Raw genomic sequence first — 26,948 nt, 5'->3', positions numbered from 1 at the left:
GGAGCAACTGGCCCTGCTTGTTGGCCAGCAAATGACGCAATCTTCGATGCGTGGCCAGCTGTTTTGGCAAATTTAATAACGACCACAGAGAGACAGACAGAGTGAGAGAGAGAGAGAGAGAGAGAGAATGGGGCAGAACGCGCGTGCCGCAATAAGCTTCACATGACAGCCGAAAGATACAAATGTATCGCGCAGATACACAGAAATGTATCTACACAAAATACAGCTTCACAAGCATAAACACATTGAAATGAGCGCAAAAATTTCAATATACTTATTATGACAATTAAAATAAGAAGCAATATTTTGTTAAAAAAAAAAAAAAACTTAGTTTTGGGCGTTTCCTTTTAATTATAATAAAAAAAAAAGATGTGCACATAAATCTTAAAAGAGCGAGAGGAAGAGAGCTGAAGGCGAATCGGCATCGATGATATCATAAACCCAACAGCATCCGAAACAGAAACCATAAAATCAGCCGAAAGATAGAGGGAAAAAACTGCTTTAAAATATAGAAATAAAGACAAGCAATTCAGCTTAAAAGGAAGAAAGCCTGTTACAAAAACCAAACTCTACTTTAACTGAATTAATTTGAGATAAGGAATAGAAAAAAAGAGGCATTACAAAAAGAAAAATCAAGATATCGAAGCCTTTTGGCTCGAAATTAAGACGTCATTTTCAATAATGCGACGAAATACTGATCCAAGTTTGGATGAAAGACATCAAAGTTGAAAGCCTGACATCATGATCATGACGAGCTGTGAGCGTCGAACTAAGAAGCGTGAAATCTCCAGTTCAAATCCAGCAACATAGTGTGGCTAATTTTGAAATAATAACAAGGTCCAGCAATATACATACGAGAGAGAATGTCAATTTGCATTCAGCTGGGATATTCACATCAGTTAGGGTATCAGTCTTGAGGTATTCCTGTTCTTCACTAATTTAAATTTCGGACTAAAACCAGTCGTAAAAACGAAACAAATGGCGATTGCAATTTCGGGAATATTCAATGTTTTGGATGTTATTTCAAATAATTCGAAATAGAAATAGATCAGAGCTAATAAAAATGAAAACAAATAAGAGACACGAATAGAGGCAATGCCTAATGTCAAATGCCAAATAACAAATGACAACAATAAATAACCGAAGCATGACCATCAGCCACATGCGTGACTCTCCCTCTCTCTCTCTCTCTCACCCACTCTCTCTCTCTCTCGCTCGCCTTCGGCTCAATTTAATAAGAGTCTGGAATGGATCTTCTCTCTCTTTAATGAACCATTCAAATTATGTTTCTACTAAATGTGCATTAATTGGAGAAATGTTCTGTCAAAAGATCGACTTTAAGTTCTTTCTATTTTCGTTGACTCGTGCATTCGAATTCGTTATTTTTACAGCTATCGCAGTAAATTTCTGGAATTGAAGGCCGTTCACAAGTCGCAATTAAGCTTAATGGGGGCGCCGTCAAATGGGAATTATGGCAACTCTGAGCTTTACAACACAAATGCAATTAACATGCCTCCATATCGATAGGGAACTCTAATTTAATAGCAGAAAACACAATAATACTATATACACATGCATATACAGGATATGTCAGGCTTTTAATGAATTTATATATTTATTTGAATTTATTTATAACATAATTTTTTTGCGGCTAAAACGAGTAAATTTTTCTTTTCATCTTTGAAGCGAAATTTACCCGCGCAGCGCTCGCAATGTATCCAATCAGATGATGATGTCATCAAAATTGAGCATATAAAAATGTGAATGAGTGAAGATTGAAGGTCGACTAGACGATACCCTTCTTATTTTTATATAAAACTGTTCAAAACTTCTAAACATTGCATTCAATTGTGTGTATATAATGAAAACTAAAATCCTCTTAGATTTACTGATTCTTAAATTTCTAGGAAAACATCTGCAAAATTTGAAATATTCTGGTACTTTAGCTCCAAACATGTTCGAGAAAGGCTCAGTATACCTAGAACTCGCATCGATATTTATCGATTTGAAGCAAACCGAAGAGGCAAAGCAGAGCGGATAAAACTGGTTTGTCAGCATACATATTTGATATACCCTCTTTCTTTCGTGCTGGTCAAGAATACATTTATATACTTTATGGGTCCGGATATGTCTTATAACGTTTTTGTAAAATCTCCCAACTTTATGTTGGTCGCTTTTAATGAATGCAGAGTATAATAACAAATTGAATATTTTGAACGAGTTTGCAGCTTTTGCCGCAGATCTTGGCATGTACATATGTATGTAGTAATACATGAGTATACGTATGTGTCTGTATATGCATATAGATATTATGTATAGGCTCGTATGTAAATCGATCGATAATTTAGGCAGCTGACATAACCCCAAAGCTGATCACTCTAATTATATGCGTATGTATGTATGTGTGTATGTATGTGTGTATGTATGTGTGTATGTAAGTACGTTCACAATTGAAGAGCTTTTATAGACCAAGTTATGATTGTGACCCTCAATAAAACAAATGCTCAGCTAATTTTGGGTCGTGGCGATGTCAGCGTCGGCGTCGGCGTCGGCGCGAGCTGCTGACACCGCTGGGGCGTAACGGGTGCGCAGAAACGATGACGTCGTCAGCTTCGTGGCCGCTGCTGCTGCTGCTGCTGCTGCTGCTGCGATGACCACATGAAGTGGACGCAAGACAAGAATTGTAGAGTTATGTGCTTTACAATGAACAACGAAACAGCAAAAGAAACAACGGCGAGCAATACCAATTGCGCGTCGGCAGCGACGCTGACGCTGACAGCGCTGATCTCTAGAGCGCTGTCAGATCTCGCTGCCTAGCTGATGTCGTCAGTCTGCGCTGCTGCAGCCCCACCTTAGTGGACGCTCACAAAGCCACACAGACACACACACACATACGCAGACAAACAATGAGCGCGAATTAATATTGTGTGCATGTGAGCTACAACTGTAGCTGTGTGTTTGTGTGTGTGTGTTGATGTTGGCTTGTATTATTTTCGTGTTTGACAGCGGCTGCTACTTTTTTTTTTTTTTTCTAGCAAAACCTGTTTTGAGCCAGCAACAACAACAACAAGAAAATGTCTACCCAAGCTTGTTGTTTGTGCAGCAATAGAGAGCGAGAGAGAGAGAGGGAGACAGCGCGAAAGTGTTGCGGAATGTCTATGGTTTTCTAATTAAAAATTGAATTAAACAGTGTTGCAAAATGTTCACTTACCTGTCAGCCGGTTGTCCCAAGTGCGGTTTTAATGCAATTATCAAATTGAAACACAGCTAGCAGCAATAATAACCAAAGCCAAGAACAACAACAGCAACAACTGAGCAGCAGCCAGCAAGTGTCTCTTGCAAAACAAAACTTCCAAAAAGCCAAAATGAGACACCACAAAAAGTGTTTCAAAAAAAAAAAAAAAAAAAAAACACGCACACAACTTTACCAACGCGCCAGGTAAGCTAGAGAGTGCGAGAGAGCAAAAGAGCGAAAGAGAGAGTGCAACCCACTCAACTCGAGTCTACTCGACTCGACTCCGAGTCGAAACGTTGGCTTTAGCAGCAGCTCGCTGCGCACGTTTGTATGCATGTATGCGTGCTACAAAACACACACACACACACACACACACACTCACTCGCATACACATTCACATACATGCAAGCGTGAAAATAGCATAATAATTTCCAACAAACTGAGCAAAGCTGCTGCCTTGGCTTTTGAATCTGACTGCGACTTCGACTCCGAATTCTACTGTAAGTTGTGGGTTTATACGTTTTTTTTTTTTCTTTTTATTTTATCGGCCAACTGAGCAAATAAACAAAGCTAAAGCGTATTTATTAAAGCTTTTCTTCGCTGCTGCTTTAGTTGCAGTTGCTGTTGTTGTTGTTCTTGCGATTGATGCTGCCTGGCGTCCTACGAGTTGCCGTTATTGTTGTTGTTCACTTGAATTTGCGCTCATTTTGTTTCATTGTAAATTGGCTATGATGTTTAAATTAATTTTGGGCGCGGTGCCCGCTCACACACACCAACACACACACACACACACAGACGCACACATACACAATTACATACAACTGTTTGTATTAAATAAATAGCATATAATACAAATTTAAGAATATACGAAAAAACAAAAAAAAAAAGATGCTGTTTGGTAAATTTGTAAATCCGTATATTGATTGCGCTTTTAGCTAGTTTTGACCAATTGCTGTATGTATTGCTTATTGTATATTTAAATGATTCTCACACAGGCACACACACAGCACAAGAAAAAAATTTAAACAAGTAAATAAGAAAATTTTCTATGCCAACAACTAACTGCACACGGGCGTCAGTCTCTCTCGCTCAGACCGGCGCTGCTGTTTCTGCTGCTGCTATACATACAAGGCGAAGGCACAACCGCGCGCAACAAAAACAAAATGAAGACTGCTTTGCACCAGTGTGACAGCAAAGGGGCACACCAATTTTGGTTAATTAAGTTTAGGACATGGTCACACTGATTGTGCATCTAGCGCTGCCACACTGCATAAATGCGAGCTGTTATTTATTTATCGTATATCGATTGCGCTCAGTGTTGCTTTGATAATTCACTATTGCATGTTTGCGTGTGTGTGTGTGTGTGTGTGTGTGAGTGTGTGCAAGTGTGAGAGCTTTGAGCCAAAGGCCAAACCAAAAGAAATTCAAAAAACATAAACATCGATTTTAGCGGCACAAGCATAATACTGTATTGTTGCAACGCCTGCTAAATAGTTAACAACATATGCTGGCCACTTGCCTATGTTATATGTTTGCAGAGCCCAGCATTTATGTAAATGCATAACTCTACTTATCACAACGGAAAAATCGAAGTGCTTTAAATGTCAAGGACAACAAAAAGCATAACAAAACAAACAACAAACAAAACAACAACAATAACAAAGAGGAGCAGCTGTATTTAAGGCGGAACAGCCAAGCCAAACCGAAGGCCAATTTGCTGAATCTTACCAAACCAATTGCAAAGTTCGAATGTAAAACCAAATCCGGAACAGCAACAACAGCCATGTCCAATAATCCTGCATATGCAACGCCCGCCCAAAAGCCGCCAAATGCCAGCAGCAACAGCGGTAACAGTGCCAGCGGCGAATCCAAGGTGCCCTCAAACACATCCGTCGCCCATACGTCGCTGGATGTTAGTGGGACGACGACGACACCATCAAAGGCAATGTCCGCCGTGCAGCCGCAGGCGGCAGTACATAACTGGACGGACGAGGTGGACAGTCCGCTGTGGCTGTCCTCATTGCATAGCGTTATATTTATCATTACGTGCGCTTTGGCCGTTTTTATATTGTTTCGCAATGTCCTGACATGGTAAGCGTACCTAATACATACACGCACCCACACATACATACGTATATACATACATGATGTACACTTACATCAGTAGCAGCTTTCTGCTAGTGAATCTATGTTAATTCGTTTACAGCTATTAACAAGAGCACATCACATTGCCGACGCCACTGCAAAAGCTCTGGTCACTGCTGGCTGCGCTGTAAGCTTTGAGCTTTTTAGGCGTAACGGTTAACTGATCAAATGATAAGAGAGCGTGACATTACAGTTGCTAAATATAATATAAATTTAATTGCTTTAAAACGTTTAGCTTGGCTCAATTATAGATGCAACTGTTTAATATATATACATAAAGGGTATAGGGTATAATTATATAAACATTTGTCGCCCATAACTGATTAGCTCTGGCTATAGGCATTATCAATTGGAAAAACTAAACTATAATTCGCGAGCGAATTTAGATTTTCTTTCATCATGCAATATTAAGATATCCCTTTAAGATGATTTAAAAGCAACATTTATATATTTTTTTGTTCAAATGTTCATAAAATATTACAAGACGTAAATTTAACGATTTTACATATTCAGATCTCGGCCGATTAACAACAGTTATGTCCGCGTCTTGAAAGCTCTGCGAGCTTAAAAGCCAAATGTAACGGACAAAAGTGATGTGCATGCAAAGAAAGCTTTAACTGCGTTCGAGAACGGCGCTCTTCTTCCTTGCCTTTCTCTTTCTAGCGCTCTCTTTCTCTTTGGCTCGCTTTGTGCGTGCGGCCTGAGCTGCGCTTCCCCATACCCCATTTTTTCCCCCAAATTCAGTTGCTCAGTTGCTCAGTAGCTTGGCAGCCGCTGACTGAGTGACAGCTGCAGAACCTTTCGCTGAGATTCCATTAATACTTTTATTTTTATTTTATTTTGTTTTTGTTTGTTTGTTTTGTTATTGCACCTGTGCATCGCATGGAGAAATTTAACGAGTTTTCTTACCTGCCAACCAGGCATTTGCAGAGCTTCTGGGGCGCCTCCGGTGACTTTTGGCAATCGCAATGGGACAAGTTCATTGACAAGTTTGGTAAGTTTGGCCAAAAGAACGCCAAGAAAGAGCGCGTACGAAAAGAATGAGCAAAAAAAAAAAACGAAAAAAAAAATGGTTAGAAAATGTGTTAGAATTCAAAAGTATCTGTGAGTGCGCATGCACTCAAGGCTTGAAGTTAAATCCATGTCTGCGTGAGACTGTGTGCATGCATATCTGTGTGTGTGTGTGTGTGTGTGTTTGTGTCTTTTCGCGTGTCTTTTAACGTCAGATATCACGAATTGCACTTTTGCCTCCCATTCACAAGCAGCTACAACAACAGCAACAACAAAAGCAAACAGAGTCGACAATAAACAGCAACTGTTTTGTTTACTAATTCGCACACACACACACACACACACACACACACAGCAGTCGCAGTCAAAGGCTGAATTGATAACACTGTGCAACATAAATTGTTGCTCAATTAGTTATTTGTACAGGTTTAGGTTTATTTTTTATTTTAATAACATCGCATTGGTTTTCTCATTAAATGCAAATTTATTTTAATTAACATTAAATTCAGTAATAAATAATACTCAGTTTTGCTGCACAGTGTTAGATATATTGCATAGCCTTTGTGCAGTAACTTGATCTGAAACATTTAATTTACGTTCATTAAAATGTATTCAAGATAAAATATTACTCTGGTTCTTAAGCTTCTTAAGCTTTATCAAAACTGAGCTCTGGATCAGTAAAAATATCTAAAAAAGAAACCTTAAAAAACGTTTTAAAATATGAAAGCTTTCATATTAATTTCTGTTCAGAATAAGAGATCACGTTTTAGTTTGAGTAAAGCTTATGTTAAATTTGAAAAAAATGTAGTTAAAGCTTGAGGCAACTTTTAAACTCTTAAAATTTAAGTCAAATTGAAAGATTAACATCAAGATTAATGTTAGTTCTTAATATAATATTAGTTTTATTTTGAGGTTAAGGTTTTGAATAAAATTAAGATTATTAAAATGAAATAAAATTAAAATTTAAGGTAAATGGTAAAGTTACAGTTAATGTTAAAACGAATTTGCGTGAAGTCAAACTTTGAGTTTTATAGAAAATTTGTACTTAAAATGCAACAAAATTAAAGTAATTTAAGAGTGAAATGCTTTAGTTAAATTTAAGTCACAGCAACTAAGACTTTAATCTAGTTAGTTGAATATATATTTAAGTAAAAAGAGAGTAAGCTAATATTATTGTCAGAGATATCTCCATAAAGGCTTCTAGAACAAGTGCCAAAAGGGCTATACCTATACATACACAAATATGTGTATATATAAAAATGATCAGGGGTCATATAACTTGTACTCTCAGATCTATAAGTATTTATTGTTACCCAAGCCATGAATTGCGTATTACACTCGACGGAGCTTTAGATAAGTGCATGTTATACGTAGATAGATTGAATAGAATAGATAGAATAGATACGAACTATGCTAACAATATTTGTGTCCTGTGCTCGCAGGCGATGATCCGATGATGCTGTGGGTCTTTGGCACCACCATGTTCACAATGTTTGTCTACTGGAGTGTGGGCGGCATTTATACATTCATGGATCTGACCAATCGGCCGGCCTGTCTACGCAAATACAAAATCCAGCCGGGCACCAATGAGCCCGTCGAGGCCGGACGTCTGTTGAAGGTGACGAATGCGCAACGCATCATTTCATTGATTCATTCTTAATTGAGTTAAATCTCTCTTGCTCTCTCTCTCTCTCTCTCTCGCTCTTGCAGGTCATTTGGCGTGTGATCTGCAATCAAATATTTGTGGGCATACCGCTGGCGTATCTCAGCTACAAATTGATGACGGTGCGGGGCCTGAGCGATATACGAGAGCTGCCCACATTCCACTGGGTCTGCTTCGAGCTAACCGTGTGCATATTGATGGAGGAGCTGGGCTTCTACTATTCGCACCGTTTGCTGCATCACAAGCACATCTATAAGTTTATACATAAGCAGCATCATGAGTGGACCGCACCAATATCGGTTACGGCCATCTATTGCCATCCCATTGAGCATATATTTAGTAATCTGTTGCCACCGTTTCTGGGCGTATTCCTGATGGGCAGCCATGTGGCCACCGCCTGGCTATGGTTCGCGCTTGCCATACTCTCGACGCTGAATGCACACTCCGGCTATCATTTGCCCTTCTTTCCCAGCCCCGAGGCGCACGACTTTCATCATTTGAAGTGAGTTCCAAATCAACCATGAAGTGACATTTCGGCAGAATTCCATTTGTTAGCTTCCTTTAGAAACTATCTACATAAAACTGGGCACTAGTTGATTGACCTTTTCTAATAGTTGTGTGTTTTATGCCTTTTAGATTCAACAACTGCTTCGGCGTTCTGGGCGTCCTGGATCGTTTGCATGGCACCGACTCGCTATTTCGTGCCACCAAATCCTATGCGCGGCACATTATGATGCTGAGCTTTGTGCCGCCACGCGATGCCTTTCCCGACTCCACCATGAAGTGAGTGGTTCCAGTTGGAAGAGCCCATCTTCAAGCTGTCGGGCGTTATTGTGTAATCCTCTCCTCTATACGCTCTCCGCTCATATATATACATGTGTGCATGTACCTTATATAAAATGATGTATTCTCTTCTTACTATTATTTTATTTTATTATTATTATTGTTTTTTTACCGATGTGTGTACACTTCATTGTGATAATAACCAAGCGAGAGGCCAGATAAAGTTTCAATTTTATAGACACTAAAAGAAAGTGAAACATTTAATGATAAAAGATAAATTATACAAGCAGAAAGCAGATGTAAATGTGTGTTAACAAAAAAAAAAAAAAAAAAAAAACTAGTAGTAAGCAGTTAGATATGATGTATTTCTCGCACGGCACGAACTAAAAATAATAATAAAAACAATAAACCAAATAATAAATAAGAAAGAAACGCCAAGAGATTTCGTGAACTTTGGGCGCAAGAAGTTGTTGTACTCCCGCTGATCAAAAATAGACCTAATCTACAAATTTAATAATGCTCGGCAATAGTTAATCTCTTATAAATTGACTACGACAACATGATAACCATTGCAGCTAATCAGCTAAAAGGCAAAATACGGCGGAGCCTATGCCGTTAGTTGAATGAGCTATAAGTCTTCTCTATTATTTTTGTTAAAACTATAAAGAATTAGTTACAAACAAATCAGCCCAAATTTGTGCTATGCTAGGCCTTAGGCTAATATTCCATAAATTAATTTACTAGGCTCGAACTCGAACCGGTCTCTGCCCCCATAGTGTTTTTTTTTTGGGTAATCTTGATGCCATCTGCTGCCACCAGCTGCTGGCTCCAGCTGAAATGCCCGTTGGGCTGTAACGCATCAGGGGCGCAAGGCATATACTTGCAGTGTTTTGCGCCTGCCAGTCGAGATTGAGCCATGGAGTCCAACACAATCCTCACCAGCTGTGCTCTGCGCTGGCGCAACGCCGGCGAATCGCTTCAGGCGCGCTGGCTAGCTTTGCTCGATGTCATCGGGAACGATCCGATGCACTTGTGGGTGTTCGGCACCACAATAATCATATTTTTCGTTTATTGGCTTTATGCTGCCATTTTCACGCTCATGGACATCACGAATCGACCGAAGTTTCTTCGCAAATACAAAATACAACCGGGCCAGAACGAACCGCTGGATCTAGGACGACTATGGCGTGCCGTCAAAGTGGTGCTGTTCAATTTAACGGTGGTCAATTTGACTATAACCTGGTGCCTTTACGTACTGGTGCTCAAGCACTATAATAGCATCGATGTACGTGTACTGCCCAGCTTTGGACGGGCTGTGCGCGACTTTGTCGCCTTCGTGGTGCTGGAAGAGACCATGTTCTACTATGTGCACCGTTTGCTGCACCACAAATCGGTCTACAAGTATGTGCACAAGAAGCATCATGAGTGGACAGCACCCGTTGCGGCCATGACTCTGTACGCGCATCCTGTCGAGCATGTGCTGGCCAATTTGGTTCCAGTGGGCATATCAATGTCGCTACTGGGCGCGCATGTTCTTGTGGCTTGGGTCCTGACATCGTTGGCCGTCATCAACGCGATGAGCGATCATACAGGCTACAGTTTTCCTTGGTCAGGCGGATCTGTGCGCTTCCACGACTATCATCACGCCAAGTATGTGACAGACAGTTCTGCATGCTTATTTAAAAAAAAAAAAAGGGAACAATTAACACTTTTTCGTTTTCAGGTTCAATTACAATTATGGCGTTACAGGTTGGCTGGATAAGCTACATGGCACCTACAGAGCTCCATACAAGCAGAAGCAGCCGCTAGTCAAGCCCAAGTCCGTTAAGATCAAGCGCAAATCAAGATAGTGGAAGTTTATGTCACAATAAGTCGCAATTATTAACGTTTTCTCCATTTTCAAATTGAATAACTACTAATGCAGCCCTGCTTATTAAAACCGATAAATCGTCTGTTGCAGCCCTTGAATTTATGATATCGATAAGTACCTGCTCAAATGTCGTTTAGACGATCATTGTGACCATTGAAAGCATAGTTTAAATTTGATAAGGTATTCCGCATTTTAATAAACATACGATTTACGAAAATATAGTCTTGATTTAGTGATTGTTTATAGCGCACATTCGAAGCACGCCGGACTATCGATATCGGATATATCGATAAGATTTCGGCTACGCACACACAGCTGTTCGCTGGCAGATTACGCGACCGATGGTGCTTATAGGTTTTTTTTTATAGCTATAATTCATTTGACATTTTTATTAAACAAAACCTGAAGTACCATGCACAAGGTGATAAGACAAATGGCGCAGCTAACGCTGCAGACGCCGCTGCTGGCAACCGCCCCCGCAACCAGCGTCGCCAAATTGTTAGCAGTGCCACCTGCGATCACGCAAAACGTTGACTGTTGCGGCGTGCACACGGCTTCCACGGGCGGGCTGTGCGCCAAATGGAACAAACACAATTACGGGCCGCGCAAATGGCTGGAGTATAACAAAACGGTGCATCCGCCACAGGAGTCACAGGATGAGGAGCCACGCAAGGCGGTAAAAGAGCTGAAACGATGATTTGAATATGCGCCTATTTTAATGGCAACCAATTCATTTCCAGTATGTGTGCCACATGCGCACCAACATCAAATACAGTCCGGACAAGATGTGGTATATAGCGGCCTTTGTGCGCGGCATGTCCGTGGATGAGGCGCTCAAGCAGCTGAATTTTGTGCTCAAGAAAGGCGCCACAGATGTCAGGGAGACGATACTGGAGGCTCAGCAAATGGCCGTTGAGCGGCACAACGTGGAGTACAAAAGCAACTTGTGGATTGGTAAAATAGTCAACTTCCAAAATAGTCCTCAACTAATTTAGCGGTTATTTCTTGTGTCCCAGCCGAATCCTTTGTGGGCAAAGGACGTGTCTTCAAGGGTATGCGTCGGCATGCCCGCGGTCGCTTCGGGCGCGTCGAGTACAAGCACTGTCACTACTTTCTGCGCCTGGAGGAGGGCGAACCTCCACAGCATTATTATCTGCCCGAGCCACAAACACCGCAACAGCAATTGGAGCAATGGCTAGAGCAGATGCGCAGCCGCAAGGTCATCAGTTCGTTGTAGAAACCACATCACACCGCATATACCCTTAGACAGCATCTTTCATGTGCAGCGCATTTGTTAATGTTATCAAAAACGTTATTTTTAAATAAAAATCAAACTGAAACATCAATCGATCAACCAATCTTATAGCGAACCATTTGCTCAAGCTCTGTGCAAAATGTTAAAAGCCAGTTCTAGACACATGATGTGACATAGAAAACACGTATGGAATAACTGATCTAGAAGACATGTAGCTGCATTTAAACAGCGCATTTGGAAGTCTGTTAAAATAGATATTAAGAATATGACCATTTAGCTATTTGAACTGAGGACCGGCTATGTTATCAATATGATATAGAACTGTGTAAATAAGCTAGAGCAACTCAATTTGGAATACTTCCCTTGTCTGGACAAATGGCGATTGCCTGGCGTTGCCCGGCCGAGTTAAAACATCAGTCACCAATCCTTTGACTTCCATGTCCACCAAGCAGTGGAATGGATTCTTCGAAAAGTATTAAATATCTCTCAAATGGATTTCGAGATGATTTGTGTGGAGTTTTCCAATTTTCCATATATAGAAGTAAGCAATGGAACATCAATTATGACCAAACAGCAAAGCTTACAGGTTACCAGCAATAAATAGGTTGTTATTTTCGGAGTAAGAGTACGAATGCATGACATTGCTTTGCAAGAACTAATATAGTTGCTTAAATATTTATACAATAGCTAATTTACTATGGTTTTTTTTTAAGGGTATATGCGTCCATTTTTATGTTCGATTATGGGGCAATTTCCTCTTCGGTGTCATTCTGCAGTGCTTGCGCCAGCAGCTCCTCAATTTCTCCATCGTCCAGCTGTGCCTGTTGGTCTTCCTGTTGCTTTTGCAGTTCCTGGGATACGCTAGTTAGCGCCAGTGGCTTGCGCTGGCGCACCTCCTTATCAATCTTCTGGTCGAGCACCAGGCAAGCCAGCTTGGATAGGTGCGAGCGCGTTGGCTTGCCCGCATCACGACGACGCTTGCGCGACACTTTTGCTGCCGGGGTTGGGTTTGGGTCTGGACTTGGGCTTTGCTGCTTCTTAGCCGGCAGGCGCTCTTTGGCAGTATGGTCGCGCAGCAAATGCTTGCTGAGATTCTGGGCGCTGCTGAAACAGCGCTGACAATCAACGGCCAGGCACTCAAAGCGCCTGCCCGAGTGCGCGGACAAGACGTGCTGTCGCAAATTGCGCTCGTAGGAATAGCTGCGATTGCAGCCAGGCTCGGTGCATGCAAAAGTCGATTCGTTCTCTGCAGGATGTTTGGCAGCGATATGGGCACTGAGATCACTTGGCTTCTCGTAGCTGCGCTCGCATTGCTCGCACTTGTGGCGTTCGCGTCCGTGCTGTGTTTCACGGCAATGTTTTGTATAGAGCGTCCATTTGTCGAATTGCTGTTCGCATTGGGGGCAGGCGTAGAGCTTGCAGCTGCGCTGGTGGCTTTCCTGCTGCCACTGTTGATAGAAGCCGCGAGTGCACTTCTCGCACCGAAACGGATACGCCTGTGTGTGCTGTGTAATCTCATGGCGGCGCAGTTTCATCTTTTGCCTGAACTTGGCCGGGCAATGTGTGCACGCATATTCGCGCGGACACTCATGTGCTTCGCGTAGGTGTCGCGTCATATTGCTGGTCGATGTAAACATCTTGCTGCACTCCGGCAGACTGCATTTGATCGTTTTTTGCAGTGCCGCAGGACGCTCGTGTGTGCTGCGCAGATGACGCTTCAAATGGGTGACAATCGAATAACTCTTCTCACAGCCCTCGTAGCTGCAAGCATGCTTTTTCTACAAAAACAAATGATCAGTTGGCTGATGGAAGCCGCTTTGATGCCCTTTTACGACTTACAATGCCGGTGTGATGGTATTCATGGCGATCCAATTGGTCCAGACGCTTAAAGCTTGCGTCACAGCCGCCGATGCTGCAGCTGTATTTGGGGCCGGTGCTGTCGCGACGAGCCTGTTTGGCCTTAAACTCCTCCAATACCAGATCCAAGTCGCTGTCACTCGTGATTTGCACAACCGGTGGCATTTTGCTTCAGCATGAACGTAGATAGCTCAGAAACAACGTGCGAGCTTGGAATGTCAATCTACGACATCGATATGGCGATACTTAGGTTTGAAACAACGATAGTTATAGACTATAAATCGATATCGGCTATCGATACTTTGTTGCACTTTTTCTTCAAATAGAGACAATAAGTAAATGTAAGAGATATTTTTAGCACTTTGTTAGCCGAAAAGCAACTTTATCCAGTGCAGCATATTGTTTAAACATACAAAATAGTATCCAAAAATGTAAACTACGATATGGCGAATTGTCAGCTGTTGCCAATGTAGCCAGACTGCATGTAGCTGCTACGTGGCAACCTAGACTTCACTTATTTTGTATCAGCGCTAAGGGTTGTGGAGGCCAGTCGATTGTCCACATCATCGATATTTGGCATCGATTGTCTTGCAGCTCCGCAGTATATGTAGTTGTAAGCTTAAGGTTATAAACGGAATTCATAGGCAAGATTATAAACAATAGTATTAATTCAAATAAATATGGAATATGAAAGTGTGCTGATTGTAAAGCCCGAGGTATTCATATACAAAATACCGCCACGCGCCAGCAACAGAGGATACAGGTGAGATGTCAACTTCAATTTAAAAAGTTGTGCTCAAAATACAAAAATTTGTCCAGTTGTTGTTGTTATGTGGTGCAATTGAAAGTTTTGTGATTTCATGCAGAGACGCCCCCACATCCCAACACAGTGTGTATGCATTTGTGTGTGCGTGCGTGTGTGTGTGTGTGCCCGTGAGAAATGCAAAAATTATGTTAAAAATGCGCAAGGCACGGAAATTACACCGAAATATGTGGCAAAAGGCCACAGCCAAGGTTACTAAAAAAAAAGAAAAAAGAAAAAAAAAACCTGAACATGACTGTTGTTGATTGTGGCCTCTTTTGAAGTTCAATTCCAATTGATTTTTTTTACTGCACTTTTATTTAAGCGCTCGCTTTGCAGTTTCTCTCAATTGCTGTACATTTCACTTGCAAGTCTGTTGTATGTGTATACACTTGCATGTGTGTGTGTGTGTGTGTGTGTGTGTGTAGCCAAAGCTTTTGTATAAGTGTAATTGTTTTTGTTGCTACTCTTGTTGTTGACTTTCTTTGTTTTCGCTTGAAGCGCCCGCACAGCAGAAAACAATAAATACAAGCAAATAAGAGCGCGCACACACACACACACAGACACACACACACATAGCACACACACATATGCATATGCGTATGTGCGCATGCCAGCAACTGAAAATGTTTATGAACGAAATAGAATAATTATTTGAAATCGGTTTTATAACACGCAGAGCAGCGGACTGGAACCTGAAAGAGCCCACCTGGACCGGACGAATGCGTCTGGTGGCCAAGGGCACAACATGCATACTAAAGCTGGAGGATAAGACGAGCGGCGCTCTGTTTGCCAACTGCCCCGTCGATACATATCCCGGTGTTGCGATCGAGTCGGTCTCGGATAGCTCACGCTACTTTGTTATACGTGTCCAGGACGACAATGGACGATCGGCCTTTCTGGGACTCGGTTTTGGGGATCGTTCCGATTCGTTTGATTTGAATGTGGCGTTACAGGATCACTTCAAGTGGGTCAAGAATCAGGAGCAAATCGAAAAAGAGAAAACTGAACCCAAACAGGAGCTCGATTTGGGCTTCAAGGAGGGTGAAACCATCAAAATAAACATGCGCATCACGGTAATTATTTGAAAGCGTCAATTCCACTAGACCAGAAGATACTCACTTCACTTCACCTAATTTCCAAGTAACTGTCTTGGTTTGATGTCCGATCATGTCAAGGATTAAAGATCACATTTAATTGTACGTTCCCTATTGCCAGACCCTCCGGTATCAGAGTTATGCCTGTAACAAACGTGCTCGCAAAACCAAGATACCCGTTTTGATACTCATTTCCACAATGTCCGCTTTCTTCGACTTGCATTCATTACTCTCATGTCAATCTCTATTCTATTCAATCTGTTAAACTTGATGATCCTCAACAAAGGAACACCAGGGAATCCCGTGTATAGTCAAAGATATTAACAATACTTTGGACTTTGCTTTGCAGAAAAAGGATGGCTCTGAGGGCAGCTCGCGCACTGGCAAGGGCAAAGGTACCGGCGGTGTGCTACCACCGCCGCCAGGTGGTTTGGCCAAAATCGCACCACCGCCAGCCGGTGCGGCTGCGGCTGCGGCGACGTTGCGGCAAAGTCCGGGCGCATCGCCAGCCCATCGGACCAGCGGAGGCGGCGCCGGCACGGAGTGGACCGACTACGCATCCGCCGGGTGAGCTGCAACAAATACGCAGACAAAGTTTTGTTTACCAACTGACGCGTTCCCTCTCTCTTTCAGCGGTAATCAAGGACAACAGAATACGGCAAATGCCAATTGGGTTCAGTTTTAGGCTGCGACCTGCGCAACGTCACGCACCGGTTTTGTGTTAAGGGCTCTTAACTGCTTTTTACACACCAGACACACACACACACACACGCATACACACACAACTTAAACTCGCTATTGAATTGGACAACATAACGACCAACACTAAAAAAAAAAACACACACAAATATATACAGTAGCAGCATATATATATGTTACATACATTTTCAAAAAACATGTCCGTTAACGTTAAAATTTTGTATAATTTAATATTTGCATTAATTTTGTTTCTTGACATAAGAACTATATATATATATATATATATATATTACATATTATAGAACTGTTCTGACGTACAATTCGAAATGAATTTAACTCAAGCGTATTCGCATATCACAGCAAAGAATTTTCGTGGAATGGCAATCGAGAACAGTTTCTGTTAAATGTTGGAAATGTAGCATAAACATTCCGTTTAGGGCAAGACATTGTAATTAGTTCAAAAGTATCATCGTTATCGTTAACGTTAAATCGATTAACAATTAACCAATTTAGTTTTTTTTTTTTTTTTTTTTTTTTTTTGCTCTACACATTGTTTTACACACACACGCACGCACACCCACACCTACCCCACACACAGAAACACACATCTAAAATGAATTGAAAAATAGAATTAAAAGGAGAGAAAAACGAAAAAAAAAAAACGGCTAACTACAATTTATTTGATTGTGCTTGAAATTGCAACAAACGAAATGCGATCGCAATAATCTTTTTAACAATTTTGTTGTTATCTCTAGTTGAAAAGTAAAAAAAAAAAAAAAAAAACTTGAAGCAAACATAAATAAATAACTATAACTGTGTTTTTGCTGCGCAGCATTCCAAACTGTTGCTGTTGTTAAATAGTTGATTGCGATTTAACAAATTTTGTTTCAATAATGTTCATGTAGCTGCAACTGGCATTTGATTTTAATTGTATGTTTTTCAAAATATGCAAAGCTTTTCCTGTTTTCCTCTTCCTCAAGCGACAATTCGGGAACTGTTTTGGCAGCTCTGTTACAGTTGGAGAGCTACTGCTTGGCACCCACACTCACCCACTTCCCACACTCGGAGACTCTACAGTTTGACAGTCGCGCTACATTGCAATCGTCTTGTTTTGTATTAGTTAATTAATTCACCGATTTAATGTAATATCTAATTAATTGCCAGCCGTGCAGTTATACAAATAATATAATATATGTACACATCTATATATATACATACATATATATATATATATATATAAATATACAACAAAAAATGAAAAAAAAACAAAAAACAAAAAATATATATAAATTGAAAATGAATATGAAAATAAAATAGCAATGAATTTCAATGTACAATTCTTGAGTTTCTTAAACCCAAACCAAGGAATTCATTCTGGCTAAGAAAGTCTCAGCTTTGTTTCTTCTAACATTCCTTAAAAGATCTAGACACAAATTCCAGGTAGAACGAGGCGTTGTTTTTTCTTTCTGTCTCTTTCTGTGTCATTAAGTCGTTCGGTACAGGTGCACCTCGAAGAGTTCGAAAAGTCTTTCGATTATCAAAGTCAAGAATTTAAGCAAAGAATGCAAATATTTTCAACTCTGCTTTAGATTCCATTTGATTCCATTATAAGATCGTTTTTCGTTTTTCCCACACATTTTCAGTTCAATTCGTTAAGTATTTAGGCGAAAATACTTTCACATTCACAACATTATCTCGTTCCATTCAATAACGAAATATGTGTTTAACGTATATTCGAAAACAAATATGATTATTTTGCAAACAAAAAACGAGGCTAAAGTCGTTTGATTTTGTATGTTTTTAATGTTTTTATTTAAACTTATAGTGTTTTTTTTTTTTTTTGTTTTGTTTTTTTTTCTTCTTAATCTTGTATAATAATTTTTTCTTTTTTTAATTGCGTTCTTTTCTCTTTTCTCTCTTTTTTTTTTGTTTTCTTTTTTAATTGTATATTGTTAATTAAGCATATTTGTTAAATTTATTACAACTCAAATATTTCATAGGACTTTTCATTTAATACATATAATTTAGTACGTGCCTTCGTTCTCAACTCTCTCAACTTGATCATCGACGCTATATTCATATACATAGATGGATTCTATACGAATAAATATATATATATAGATCTGGCTAGCTAGACATGCGAAAAATGTACTGTCAAGATCAAATATCGTTTGCAACTGTACCGCCGATTATAATCTTTGCTCTTTTACTTGAAATTTTGTTAGTTTTGTTAGCTTTTATGGTTTTTTTGACTTTAGGAAGCGTTTCGATGATGTGAACACCATAATTTACATGAACAAATCATAAAATAAATACATATATATATATATATATATATATATGTATATATGGTTTATATAAACAGCTAAGGTTTTAGTACGTGTCATCCGAACACAATGTAACTTTATCGAAACGTGTTGTTTTTCTATCATTTCTGACTTACTTATATACAATACAACTTTTGGCTTACAACAGTGTCTGTAGTTTTGCTATGCATGCACATACATACATACATACATACATACATACATATATATATATTCATATTCATAAAATGTGCACAGATAGATCGATTGGTAACACGGCTTAATTGCCACCTGGAACGGGCTAATGGGTCTGTTTTCCTTTTGCTTTCATCATTTTCATGCTTCAATAAAGCCTACGTATAACAGTTTTGAAAGTGTGTCTGTGTGTGTGTGTGTGTGTTAGTGTTATACTAGGCTACATATAACTGCGTGCATTAACACAATATTTTCGCTATGTTTAAGACCACCTCTTGACTTGAAAACTTACAACAAAAGCTTTTTTTATGCTTAATAACTAACTAAACTTAACTTATGCTGCACGGTGTGTGTTATCTGTGTGTGTGTGTGTTGGTTTGTGTGTCTGTGTTTTGTGTGTATGTGTGTGTGTGTGTCTGTGTTGTGTTTGAGTCGACAAAGCTCAGTAACAAGAACTTTACGGCATAAATATTATAAACAGAATTTAACAGTTTAATAGTACAGTTTAATAGAACTAGTCGCGCCCCCGCCCCACACACCTACACCTACGCACACACACACACACACGCACACACACTGTTGCGGCGGCTGCAGTTTTCCGCTTTTCCTCTTTCCCCTAGCCCACGCAACCAATACCACGTGCTACTCCATTGAGTGGGAAAATTGTTGTTGCATTTCAATTTGGCGCATATGCATGTGTATGTGTATAAGAGCGTGTATGTATGTGTGTCTGTGGGTGTGTGTGTGTGTGTGTTGTGTGTCCACCCCGTTGGCTGCCGCTAGATGCTGGGATTACATGAAGCGCTGACGTTTACTGCTGTAGTGGCAAATGTCCATTTTGTCATCGATGGGACTGCCGGGACGCTTGCAATGGCGAGCGATTTCGTTGGCAACAAATGCAAATAGCTCCGGTCCGCTAGAAAGCAAAGAGAAAGTAAATAACAATTAAAATATATATGTTAAGTTATATGCATATATAACAAATCTTCTGCTTCCTTTGCCCCCTACGCTATCCATGAAAACTGCATTCTGATCCAACTTGCTTGTTTACAGTCTGATCCCTATGAAATTTTCAGCGCTTAAATACCAAAGCACAAGGCTCTACCTTTAAGATTTAGTTTTTTTTATACATACTACACGAGAGGCTACACACATTCCATTCAATTACTGAGCTATTATGAACTATTTCTGATGATCTATTGATATTTCAAAAATAAGCTGAGAGACTTTGTTGCTTTCCATATGAAAGCGTACACGGACTAGAGCTGGATCGCATCAGCTTGTCATTCAGATCAAGAAGCACGGCAAAGCTCGTGATTGCTGAGTTTGCTTGAAATGAAATGATTTTCATTCGGAAAGTATACACTGCACGATATTTTCCTGCGCATCTATAATATACATAGGTTCGATTCGGACATTTGCATGTTTCTGTCGTCAATTTTTAGTTTTACATATGCACGGACTTTACGTTACATTATAGACTACAGATATATACAGAACATAGGTATATAAATTTTGGGCTCGGATATGCCTACTTATATGGATTTCGTAACTGAAATATAACCATAAACATGGTCCACAGACAAGCAATTGCTTCTTTACTTTATGAATACTTAAATTTGAATATCGAATATAGTCTGTCTATCCACACATTAATAAACCCATCCGTCTACAAATATGGGAACTCGATTGCTGGATGGTCTATGGTAATATAGGTACCGTGGACGCAAAACTAAGGCCTCCTTGAAAGTGTGCAGATCGTCGCCGATGATGCCGCCAGTGCCGCCTGTGGCACCTACTGTCGCCGCCTGACCGCTGGCGGCATTTAGCAAATGCGTTGGCTGTCCGCCGGCGGTTGTGGGTGGCATCATGGTCAGTCCGTTGCTGGCAAAGCCTATCGCCGAGCCAGTGACACTATTGGTGCTGCCGCTGACTTGATGATGATGTACTCCGCCGCCATGGTGATGTTCCGGCTTGGGCGACCTGCAGCACAAGGCAAGCGGGCGAGCGAGCATGCAAGAAAGGGTAAGCATTAGTCTGGAGGATATGTTCGGCTGCCTCAGAAGGCGGACTCACCGACGATTGGCATGTGGATTCGTTGGTTGCGTTGGCAGCGCTTTTCCAGCTAAATAGGCCAGCAAATCCTCGCGCCGTATCATGCGGCGTTTTTTGCTGCGCGCCCAATCGGCCAGTTCGCGTGTGCGTCTTTGGTAGCCGCATTGTATGGCTGCGTCGCTGGTGCGTTTGAGACCATCACAAGATTCTAAAAAGGAAGCATAGTTTAGTTTAGCATTGGTTTAAACAATCAACTCATGGACTGCGACATAGAACTCAGCTCTTGTCAAGCCAACTAGTTACCTTTGTAGAGTGTTGTCACAGTGCCAGCTGCGGTCTGAAAGGGCAGCCACAGTGCCCCAGCCTCCGGAGCGAATGTGTTGGAAGACCGCTCTGTAAGAGACAAGATATCGAAACTATATAAAACACTGTAAATTCAACTTTTTGTCTACATTTGTGCTTAGACTTTTCGCAGAAAAACAACAATATGCAGGTAAAATCAAGGTATTATTCCTTTAGGGGCGCAAAGCGAAATGGACCTCATTCGCGGATCGCTTGGGGAAATTGTTCTCTCCATGTTTTGTTCTCTTCGCTCTTTGCAATAGCCAACACCTGCTGCTGCTGCTGAGTAAAAGACACGGACACATAAAGGAGGAAAGCCATTTGCCGTTATTGATCCGCAGCACATGAGAGAGAATTAAATGACAATGCGAACCCAACTGAGCAAGTGGGAAAGGGATGGCAGCAAATACAGAAAATAATTGTAATCAAGAGAAACGGAACGGAAATAAGGAGCATTAGAAACGTTAAGATAGCTCGCTGTTGCTTGTCTTTGCTCGTAGCAACAACCGAAAACGAAGAAGAGAGCAAGCAGAAGGCGACGCTAACGCTAATGCCGCCTAGGGCGGCGGCAGCGACGTCAGCAGCTTCCACTCTCTGCAGCGACAGTCGAAAACAGCTGTTTGTCAAATGTTGTTTTTTTTTTTTTTTTTCGTAAATGACGCACTATTTTTAAACAAATACACACACAAACAACATGCAATGTGACCAAATGACTTTTTCATCTGGAACTAAATTGAGTAAATAGAAAAAAAAAAATCGAGCGTCTACGTCTTAAGGATAACAAACGCTGCAGTTGCTGCGCAGTGCAGCGCAAATGTTATTGCGTTTCGCTTTCCACTCGTTCTTCTTTTTGTTTCGTTCAAAGAGGAACACCAAAAACCGAACGCAGACAGAGACATCAACATGCCTGGGCTCTATTGCATTCCAAGCTCTTCCTGCTGCTGCAGTTTTTGATAATGCGTAGATTGCAAGCGAATAAGTGGAGAGTAGGGAATGTGGAGAATTTTAAGGCGTGTGAATGATGCCTGCGAGAGCAGCACCATACACATACACATACACACACACACACACAGACGCACATGCACGCAGACCTATAAGCTTAAAAGCCGGGCCTGTTGTGAACATGCACTTGTTGTTGTTGTTGTTGTTAGTTTTCTGCTGCCTGGCGCAGGCAGGCTGCACGGCCACTATTAATACGCTCGTCCGAACTATTTTTATGCACACACACACACACACGCAGACTGGGTGTGTGCATGTGCTATATACATATGTATGAGATACAAATACAATGCAGCATAGTACCATAAACAAAATGCATTTTCGAATATCAAAAGGTTCAGCAGGATGAACAGCATGCAGCACTTACCACGATAGAGCTGTGCAACTGCAGTGGCCGAGTCCTGGAATGCGCCCCAGACGGTGCTTAAATTGTTGTCGCGCTGACGCACAAACTCGCGCTCGTATTCATCGTTCTGGCCGTTGATTTCGCGATGGCACTGCTCCTCTAGCCAGCTCTCCTCGCCACCAGATTCTTGTTGTTGCATTTTTTGTGGGGGACGGGGGAAGGTAAGGCGGGGGCGACACCTTTGTTGTGTGCTGTTGCTATTCGCTTGTTGTTGTTGTTGTTGTTATTGCTGTATGTATTTGAACTTCTGCTGCTGCAACTTAATGTTCCGGTAACTGCCAGCCGTTCCCTGCAGCTTCTTGGCTGCTCTTGGGCTCCTTTTTCGCGTCCGCCGTTCGCCTTTGCCTGCTGCTTCCTCTTTGCAACGACGACGACGTCGACAGCAGCAGCAGCACGCACTGACACTGACACACACACGCGCACACACACACACACCAACACGCACGCTTCTTCCTATGTGTGTGTCTTTGTATGTAGCGTTGGTTAATCTGTGTGCGCGAGTCCGTAGTTCTTGATGTTTTAGCGATCCGGCAATTCAGTTGAGCCACGATTCAACTGCCAAATAGCTTTAACTACGTCAGAGGATAAAGATATTAAATGTAAATATTCTGAAAACTTGTTAAAAAGGAGCACGCAGCACATTTGTACGTTAACCACCACAAAAAATGAACTAAGCTAGAGATGGGTGCTCTTATCGATATATCGCCAACACCGACAACTGCTGATATTACAAAATACAGCCAGTTAACAATATATATCGGCTGTTACCACGTATCGCACTAAGAAAACTATCGATTCATACGATTTTAGTTGAAAGCCCGCGAAATGTGCTTGCCTTTCAAATAAGTTAACTAGTGTATTTTGTGCACCTATTGATAATCTTCACTACGAATCCTAGCTTATTTTCCAATCGATCATCAGATGTTTCGTTTTTCTTTTTTTTTTTATAGGTAGTTATTTGTTTTTATCAACTTTATAACTTTATCTACTTTATAAGTAGATCCAATATCTATGGCCTTATATCTGCTGGAATTAAGGTAAACGCACAAGCCATACTGTACATACAGTACGCCCTCGTTACCACAACTCCTCGATAGACGCAATTTCAGAGTTCTTAGCAGCACTTTAGTTAATGCAACTATATTTTTTTTTTTTATAAATTTTTTCTTATTATTTTATCTATAAAATATTAATTGTAGAAAAGTGACGTCCGAAAATGCCCATTTTTTTCAAAAATAAATTGCACAAAACTCAAGTATTTCTAACACGGATTTATTCAATTAACTTTAATAATAATGTATATAAAAGGCATCTCTTTTTTAAAAGCAGGTCAGTTGGCAAATATTAAATTTTGTTTGTCGGTTTTTGCAATTGAACCGATTGCGTTAAGCGAGAGCGTACTGTATTTGTTGATCAATTTTCTAAACAAATATGTCTATATAAGACTATGCTGATGACATGTCATCGAAGATGTCAGCAGACAGCATATATATATATATATATATATATATATTGAAGGACAATACCCAAATGTGGGCTATTCTATATGTGTCCATGTTTATTTATTGCTATGATACATTGCTTTTAATTTGGGTAATTAAATAAAAATAACATATTTTTTTTTGTGTTTTTTTTTATTACCACGCACATTTGTATACCCTTGCAGATGGCACTTTTACGTATAAGAGGGCTTCATCAATCCCGTTTATAAGTAAGTATTTACCACATTAATTCAGGCAGTTTTAAAGCTCTTTTGGAACAACAGCCGAAGAGATCTACTTCAATATATCTATGGCTGTTTTTCCATAGAATATATGTATGTATATAACAATTCTGCAAGGGTTTGCGAGCAACGTTCTGCCGAAAACGGCATATTCTTTTTTTTTTCGTTTTTTTCAATTTAAAAATGTTTTTTTTTTTTTTTGTTTTTGTTTTTTGTTTGTTTCGTTTTAAATAAGTTCTTAAAATTCAGATTTAAAAATTACATGTACAATTAAATGTTAATTTAATTATTAATTTAATAATTACATATTATTAAACAGTTTGTTATTTATTTGATTTTTAATTTACGTCGAATTTTATGAATTCATTGATTGTTGTTCTCATTATTCATTCATTTCACGTTGGCAGATTTAGAATTTTATTTGATTGCTTTTGGCTAAGAGGTGACAAAACAGCATTTAATAATGAAAGGCTAAGGTAAATGTTAGTTGCTTATCGTTTGGCCCCAAATTTGTTTGGGTCATCAATTTGTTTCATTCACATAGTTTGATTAACTATGTTTAATTTGTATTTCTTCTTTTTCTATAAAGATCTATTAACAATGAACGCTACAATTACTATTCAATTTTGCTGTTGCTGCTGTTATTATTATTTTCCTTTTTTCCTTCATTTGCAATATTCTCGTTTATACTATTTTGGGAGCACCAGTTGTGTTTTTGTTGTTGTTGTTGCTGCGACCGCTTCTACAATTCATATGATCGTGGTGTTGCTCTCTCTCTCTCTCTCTCTCTGTGTGTGTGTGCTTGTCGATGTGTGGGCTATTAGGGCATTTGGTAAGTGGACACCGCTGACGTAGTACAGTGAAGCCGAATTAGGCGTAAAAAATATCTTGAGAATTTACATGTATTAAATTTAATTTACGTATTAGCACAAGTTTTCTATAAAAGCGAAAACCATGAAAAGCATACTATTCATATTCCAAAAAATAGCCAAAAATTAAGTTAAAAGAGAAAACTGACTGCAAATGCGGCTAATTCGATTTCACTGTGTGTGTGTGTGTGTGTGTGTGTGAGCAGGACAGCTAGCGCTAGTATTCAGCAGCCGGCATCAATAACGATAGCGATAACGATAACGATAGCGCGGCAGCCGTCAGAGTTGCGTTCAAGTGGTATCATTGCCAATGCCATTCTTCTGATCCAATTTATTGGAGCCCATTTTGACCATGTACACAAAGAACGTTATGATCTCCTTTTCCTTAATGGGTATTGTCTTGAAATGCTTCATGATGGTCTGCAAAGTGAAAATATGCATATTATATATATATATATATATATACATATCAATTTGAACATTTATATGCTATTGATATTGATTGATATTAATAGTGGTATTGTTAAAGACATGATCGGGCTGCTGATCTGTAGCACTTACATCCGCCAATTGCGCACGCTTCATGCCCTGTCGCGTCTGCACCTTGAAGTGACGCTTATAACGACGCAGCGTGGACACATGCAGCTGATATAGATCGGGAAATTCATGCAGATCCGTGTCCGTTTCGTTGCTATCGTCCTCGCTGTCCTTGCGTCGACGTTTCGTTCGCACCGATTGAATGCGCTCTTTGTGATAGTCGCATATGTAAATGTGCTGCGCACTTGGATCGCTGCTCAGTTTGAGCCGCTTCTGTGCGACAGTTTTCTGGATGCGTTTACTGTAGCTGGCGTAGCCAGCCTGGTTGCGGCAACGTTCCATATCATCGATCAGGCAGCATGTTTGGTCCGTGTGACCGCCCCGCGAGTCCTCCTCGCCGGTGCTGAATCCGTTGTTCATCCTCAATTTTTGGTTATTGTTGTTGTTGTTGTTGCTGTTGCTGCTCTTGTCGTTGTCGTTGTTGTTGTTGTTGTGGTTGCTGCTGCTGTGTGCGTTTTGGGGAGGGGTATCGGCGGTTGTTCGTGCGATTTAATATATTTTTACTTAACTTAACTGTGCGTTGTACGACTAAAAACAACGATTTTTTTTTCCACATTCGCTAACATACGCGAATAAAATGTGTTTAAGACACGAGTTTTAATTTGTAGTTTTGTTACCTTCTCCCACTCTTCTTTCTGCTCTGACTTGTGCGTTTTTCTCACCCCCCATACACCGTAAACATCATCACTTTGCAACTGTGTCGCACAGTTGTGAACGAGTTCGACTTAACATTCGATGTGTCTGTGTCGATAGTATTTAACATTTTATTTACATGCGTTAACATTCGGTAAGCTCATTTTTGAGCACATGCGTTGCTCCATTTTGCGCTTACGTCACAACAATTGGCATTACGTTGTCCCATTTTCGTTACGAGCTACCCATTGCGTTTACGTTTTTGACGTATTTGCTTACGAGCTCTGTTAGACTTAACATTTTATTTTTTCGCATTTATTCGCATTGCTACATCAATTTTTAATTTTTTACTTAGTTTCTTTGCGCGCAGCTCAAAAGAATAAATACGTTTCTTAGTTCGATTGTT

The 26,948-nt window shown here is 40.3% G+C and overlaps 8 protein-coding genes across 12 annotated transcripts in view; 4 read left to right on the top strand and 4 right to left on the bottom strand.

Annotated features, from left to right (window-relative positions):
* The window catches only part of Nrg (Neuroglian), a 43,578-nt gene extending 39,140 nt beyond the window's left edge, over positions 1-4,438 (bottom strand). For 2 of the 4 annotated variants that reach the window (XR_011416160.1, XM_032440113.2), the window contains exon 1: positions 4,299-4,413. The gene's annotated coding sequence lies outside the window, so the exon portion shown is untranslated. Of the gene's footprint in view, positions 1-4,298 lie in introns of all 4 variants that reach the window. The other 2 variants (XM_032440114.2, XM_002055346.4) reach the window with 2 other exon arrangements.
* A 181-nt stretch (positions 4,439-4,619) lies between these two features.
* On the top strand, positions 4,620-8,975 carry LOC6632011 (fatty acid hydroxylase domain-containing protein 2). 2 transcript variants are annotated; one of them, XM_002055348.4, is made up of 5 exons: positions 4,620-5,326; positions 6,301-6,374; positions 7,834-8,009; positions 8,102-8,556; positions 8,691-8,975. In XM_002055348.4, exons 1-5 carry the CDS (start codon positions 5,019-5,021, stop codon positions 8,839-8,841), a joined length of 1,164 nt encoding a protein of 387 aa, XP_002055384.1. In that variant the 5' UTR covers positions 4,620-5,018; the 3' UTR covers positions 8,842-8,975. The 2 variants fall into 2 exon arrangements, with proteins under 2 accessions (XP_002055384.1, XP_015026671.1); XM_015171185.3 differs by lacking the exon at positions 4,620-5,326 and having other exon boundaries at positions 6,136-6,374.
* Positions 8,976-9,693: 718 nt separating this feature from the next.
* Positions 9,694-10,789, top strand: LOC6632012 (fatty acid hydroxylase domain-containing protein 2). Its single transcript, XM_002055349.4, has 2 exons — positions 9,694-10,487; positions 10,561-10,789. Exons 1-2 carry the CDS (start codon positions 9,754-9,756, stop codon positions 10,685-10,687), a joined length of 861 nt encoding a protein of 286 aa, XP_002055385.1. The 5' UTR covers positions 9,694-9,753; the 3' UTR covers positions 10,688-10,789.
* Positions 10,790-11,023: 234 nt separating this feature from the next.
* Positions 11,024-12,053, top strand: mRpL22 (mitochondrial ribosomal protein L22). The gene is made up of 3 exons (XM_002055350.4): positions 11,024-11,383; positions 11,448-11,661; positions 11,724-12,053. The coding sequence occupies exons 1-3, from the start codon at positions 11,120-11,122 to the stop codon at positions 11,942-11,944; spliced, it is 699 nt and encodes a 232-aa protein (XP_002055386.1). The 5' UTR covers positions 11,024-11,119; the 3' UTR covers positions 11,945-12,053.
* Positions 12,054-12,549: 496 nt separating this feature from the next.
* LOC6632135 (transcription factor IIIA) lies at positions 12,550-14,064 on the bottom strand. The gene is made up of 2 exons (XM_002055351.4): positions 13,802-14,064; positions 12,550-13,740 (listed from the first exon to the last, which is right to left on the bottom strand). The coding sequence occupies exons 1-2, from the start codon at positions 13,982-13,984 to the stop codon at positions 12,703-12,705; spliced, it is 1,221 nt and encodes a 406-aa protein (XP_002055387.1). The 5' UTR covers positions 13,985-14,064; the 3' UTR covers positions 12,550-12,702.
* A 327-nt stretch (positions 14,065-14,391) lies between these two features.
* LOC6632136 (NECAP-like protein CG9132) lies at positions 14,392-17,129 on the top strand. The gene is made up of 4 exons (XM_002055352.4): positions 14,392-14,582; positions 15,301-15,697; positions 16,068-16,285; positions 16,352-17,129. Exons 1-4 carry the CDS (start codon positions 14,500-14,502, stop codon positions 16,401-16,403), a joined length of 750 nt encoding a protein of 249 aa, XP_002055388.1. The 5' UTR covers positions 14,392-14,499; the 3' UTR covers positions 16,404-17,129.
* A 1,206-nt stretch (positions 17,130-18,335) lies between these two features.
* LOC6632137 (HUWE1-associated protein modifying stress responses) lies at positions 18,336-23,395 on the bottom strand. The gene is made up of 5 exons (XM_002055353.4): positions 22,682-23,395; positions 21,277-21,366; positions 20,995-21,181; positions 20,638-20,901; positions 18,336-19,834 (listed from the first exon to the last, which is right to left on the bottom strand). Exons 1-5 carry the CDS (start codon positions 22,857-22,859, stop codon positions 19,711-19,713), a joined length of 843 nt encoding a protein of 280 aa, XP_002055389.1. The 5' UTR covers positions 22,860-23,395; the 3' UTR covers positions 18,336-19,710.
* Positions 23,396-24,277: 882 nt separating this feature from the next.
* On the bottom strand, positions 24,278-26,628 carry Sap30 (SIN3-associated polypeptide 30). The gene is made up of 2 exons (XM_002055354.4): positions 25,874-26,628; positions 24,278-25,732 (listed from the first exon to the last, which is right to left on the bottom strand). Exons 1-2 carry the CDS (start codon positions 26,267-26,269, stop codon positions 25,604-25,606), a joined length of 525 nt encoding a protein of 174 aa, XP_002055390.1. The 5' UTR covers positions 26,270-26,628; the 3' UTR covers positions 24,278-25,603.
* Positions 26,629-26,948: the final 320 nt, after the last annotated feature.

This window comes from Drosophila virilis, chromosome X (assembly GCF_030788295.1).
Source record: "Drosophila virilis strain 15010-1051.87 chromosome X, Dvir_AGI_RSII-ME, whole genome shotgun sequence".
Classification (NCBI taxonomy): domain Eukaryota; kingdom Metazoa; phylum Arthropoda; class Insecta; order Diptera; family Drosophilidae; genus Drosophila; species Drosophila virilis.
Note: the sequence above shows the minus strand (reverse complement) of the source record. Positions and strands in the feature narration are given on the sequence as shown.

Coding starts and splice junctions, on each gene's coding strand:
- LOC6632011 (XM_002055348.4), top strand. CDS start 5,019: ATGTCCAATAATCCTGCATATGCAACGCCCGCCCAAAAGCCGCCAAAT. Junction 8,010..8,101: donor AGGCCGGACGTCTGTTGAAG/GTGACGAATGCG, acceptor TCGCTCTTGCAG/GTCATTTGGCGTGTGATCTG. Junction 8,557..8,690: donor CACGACTTTCATCATTTGAA/GTGAGTTCCAAA, acceptor TATGCCTTTTAG/ATTCAACAACTGCTTCGGCG.
- LOC6632012 (XM_002055349.4), top strand. CDS start 9,754: ATGGAGTCCAACACAATCCTCACCAGCTGTGCTCTGCGCTGGCGCAAC. Junction 10,488..10,560: donor CACGACTATCATCACGCCAA/GTATGTGACAGA, acceptor TTTCGTTTTCAG/GTTCAATTACAATTATGGCG.
- mRpL22 (XM_002055350.4), top strand. CDS start 11,120: ATGCACAAGGTGATAAGACAAATGGCGCAGCTAACGCTGCAGACGCCG. Junction 11,384..11,447: donor ATGAGGAGCCACGCAAGGCG/GTAAAAGAGCTG, acceptor ATTCATTTCCAG/TATGTGTGCCACATGCGCAC. Junction 11,662..11,723: donor CAAAAGCAACTTGTGGATTG/GTAAAATAGTCA, acceptor CTTGTGTCCCAG/CCGAATCCTTTGTGGGCAAA.
- LOC6632135 (XM_002055351.4), bottom strand. CDS start 13,984: ATGCCACCGGTTGTGCAAATCACGAGTGACAGCGACTTGGATCTGGTA. Junction 13,741..13,801: donor AATACCATCACACCGGCATT/GTAAGTCGTAAA, acceptor TTGTTTTTGTAG/AAAAAGCATGCTTGCAGCTA.
- LOC6632136 (XM_002055352.4), top strand. CDS start 14,500: ATGGAATATGAAAGTGTGCTGATTGTAAAGCCCGAGGTATTCATATAC. Junction 14,583..15,300: donor GCCAGCAACAGAGGATACAG/GTGAGATGTCAA, acceptor TATAACACGCAG/AGCAGCGGACTGGAACCTGA. Junction 15,698..16,067: donor AAATAAACATGCGCATCACG/GTAATTATTTGA, acceptor TTTGCTTTGCAG/AAAAAGGATGGCTCTGAGGG.
- LOC6632137 (XM_002055353.4), bottom strand. CDS start 22,859: ATGCAACAACAAGAATCTGGTGGCGAGGAGAGCTGGCTAGAGGAGCAG. Junction 21,367..22,681: donor AGTTGCACAGCTCTATCGTG/GTAAGTGCTGCA, acceptor TGTCTCTTACAG/AGCGGTCTTCCAACACATTC. Junction 19,835..20,637: donor GCCTTAGTTTTGCGTCCACG/GTACCTATATTA, acceptor TTTGCTTTCTAG/CGGACCGGAGCTATTTGCAT.
- Sap30 (XM_002055354.4), bottom strand. CDS start 26,269: ATGAACAACGGATTCAGCACCGGCGAGGAGGACTCGCGGGGCGGTCAC. Junction 25,733..25,873: donor AGCGTGCGCAATTGGCGGAT/GTAAGTGCTACA, acceptor TTCACTTTGCAG/ACCATCATGAAGCATTTCAA.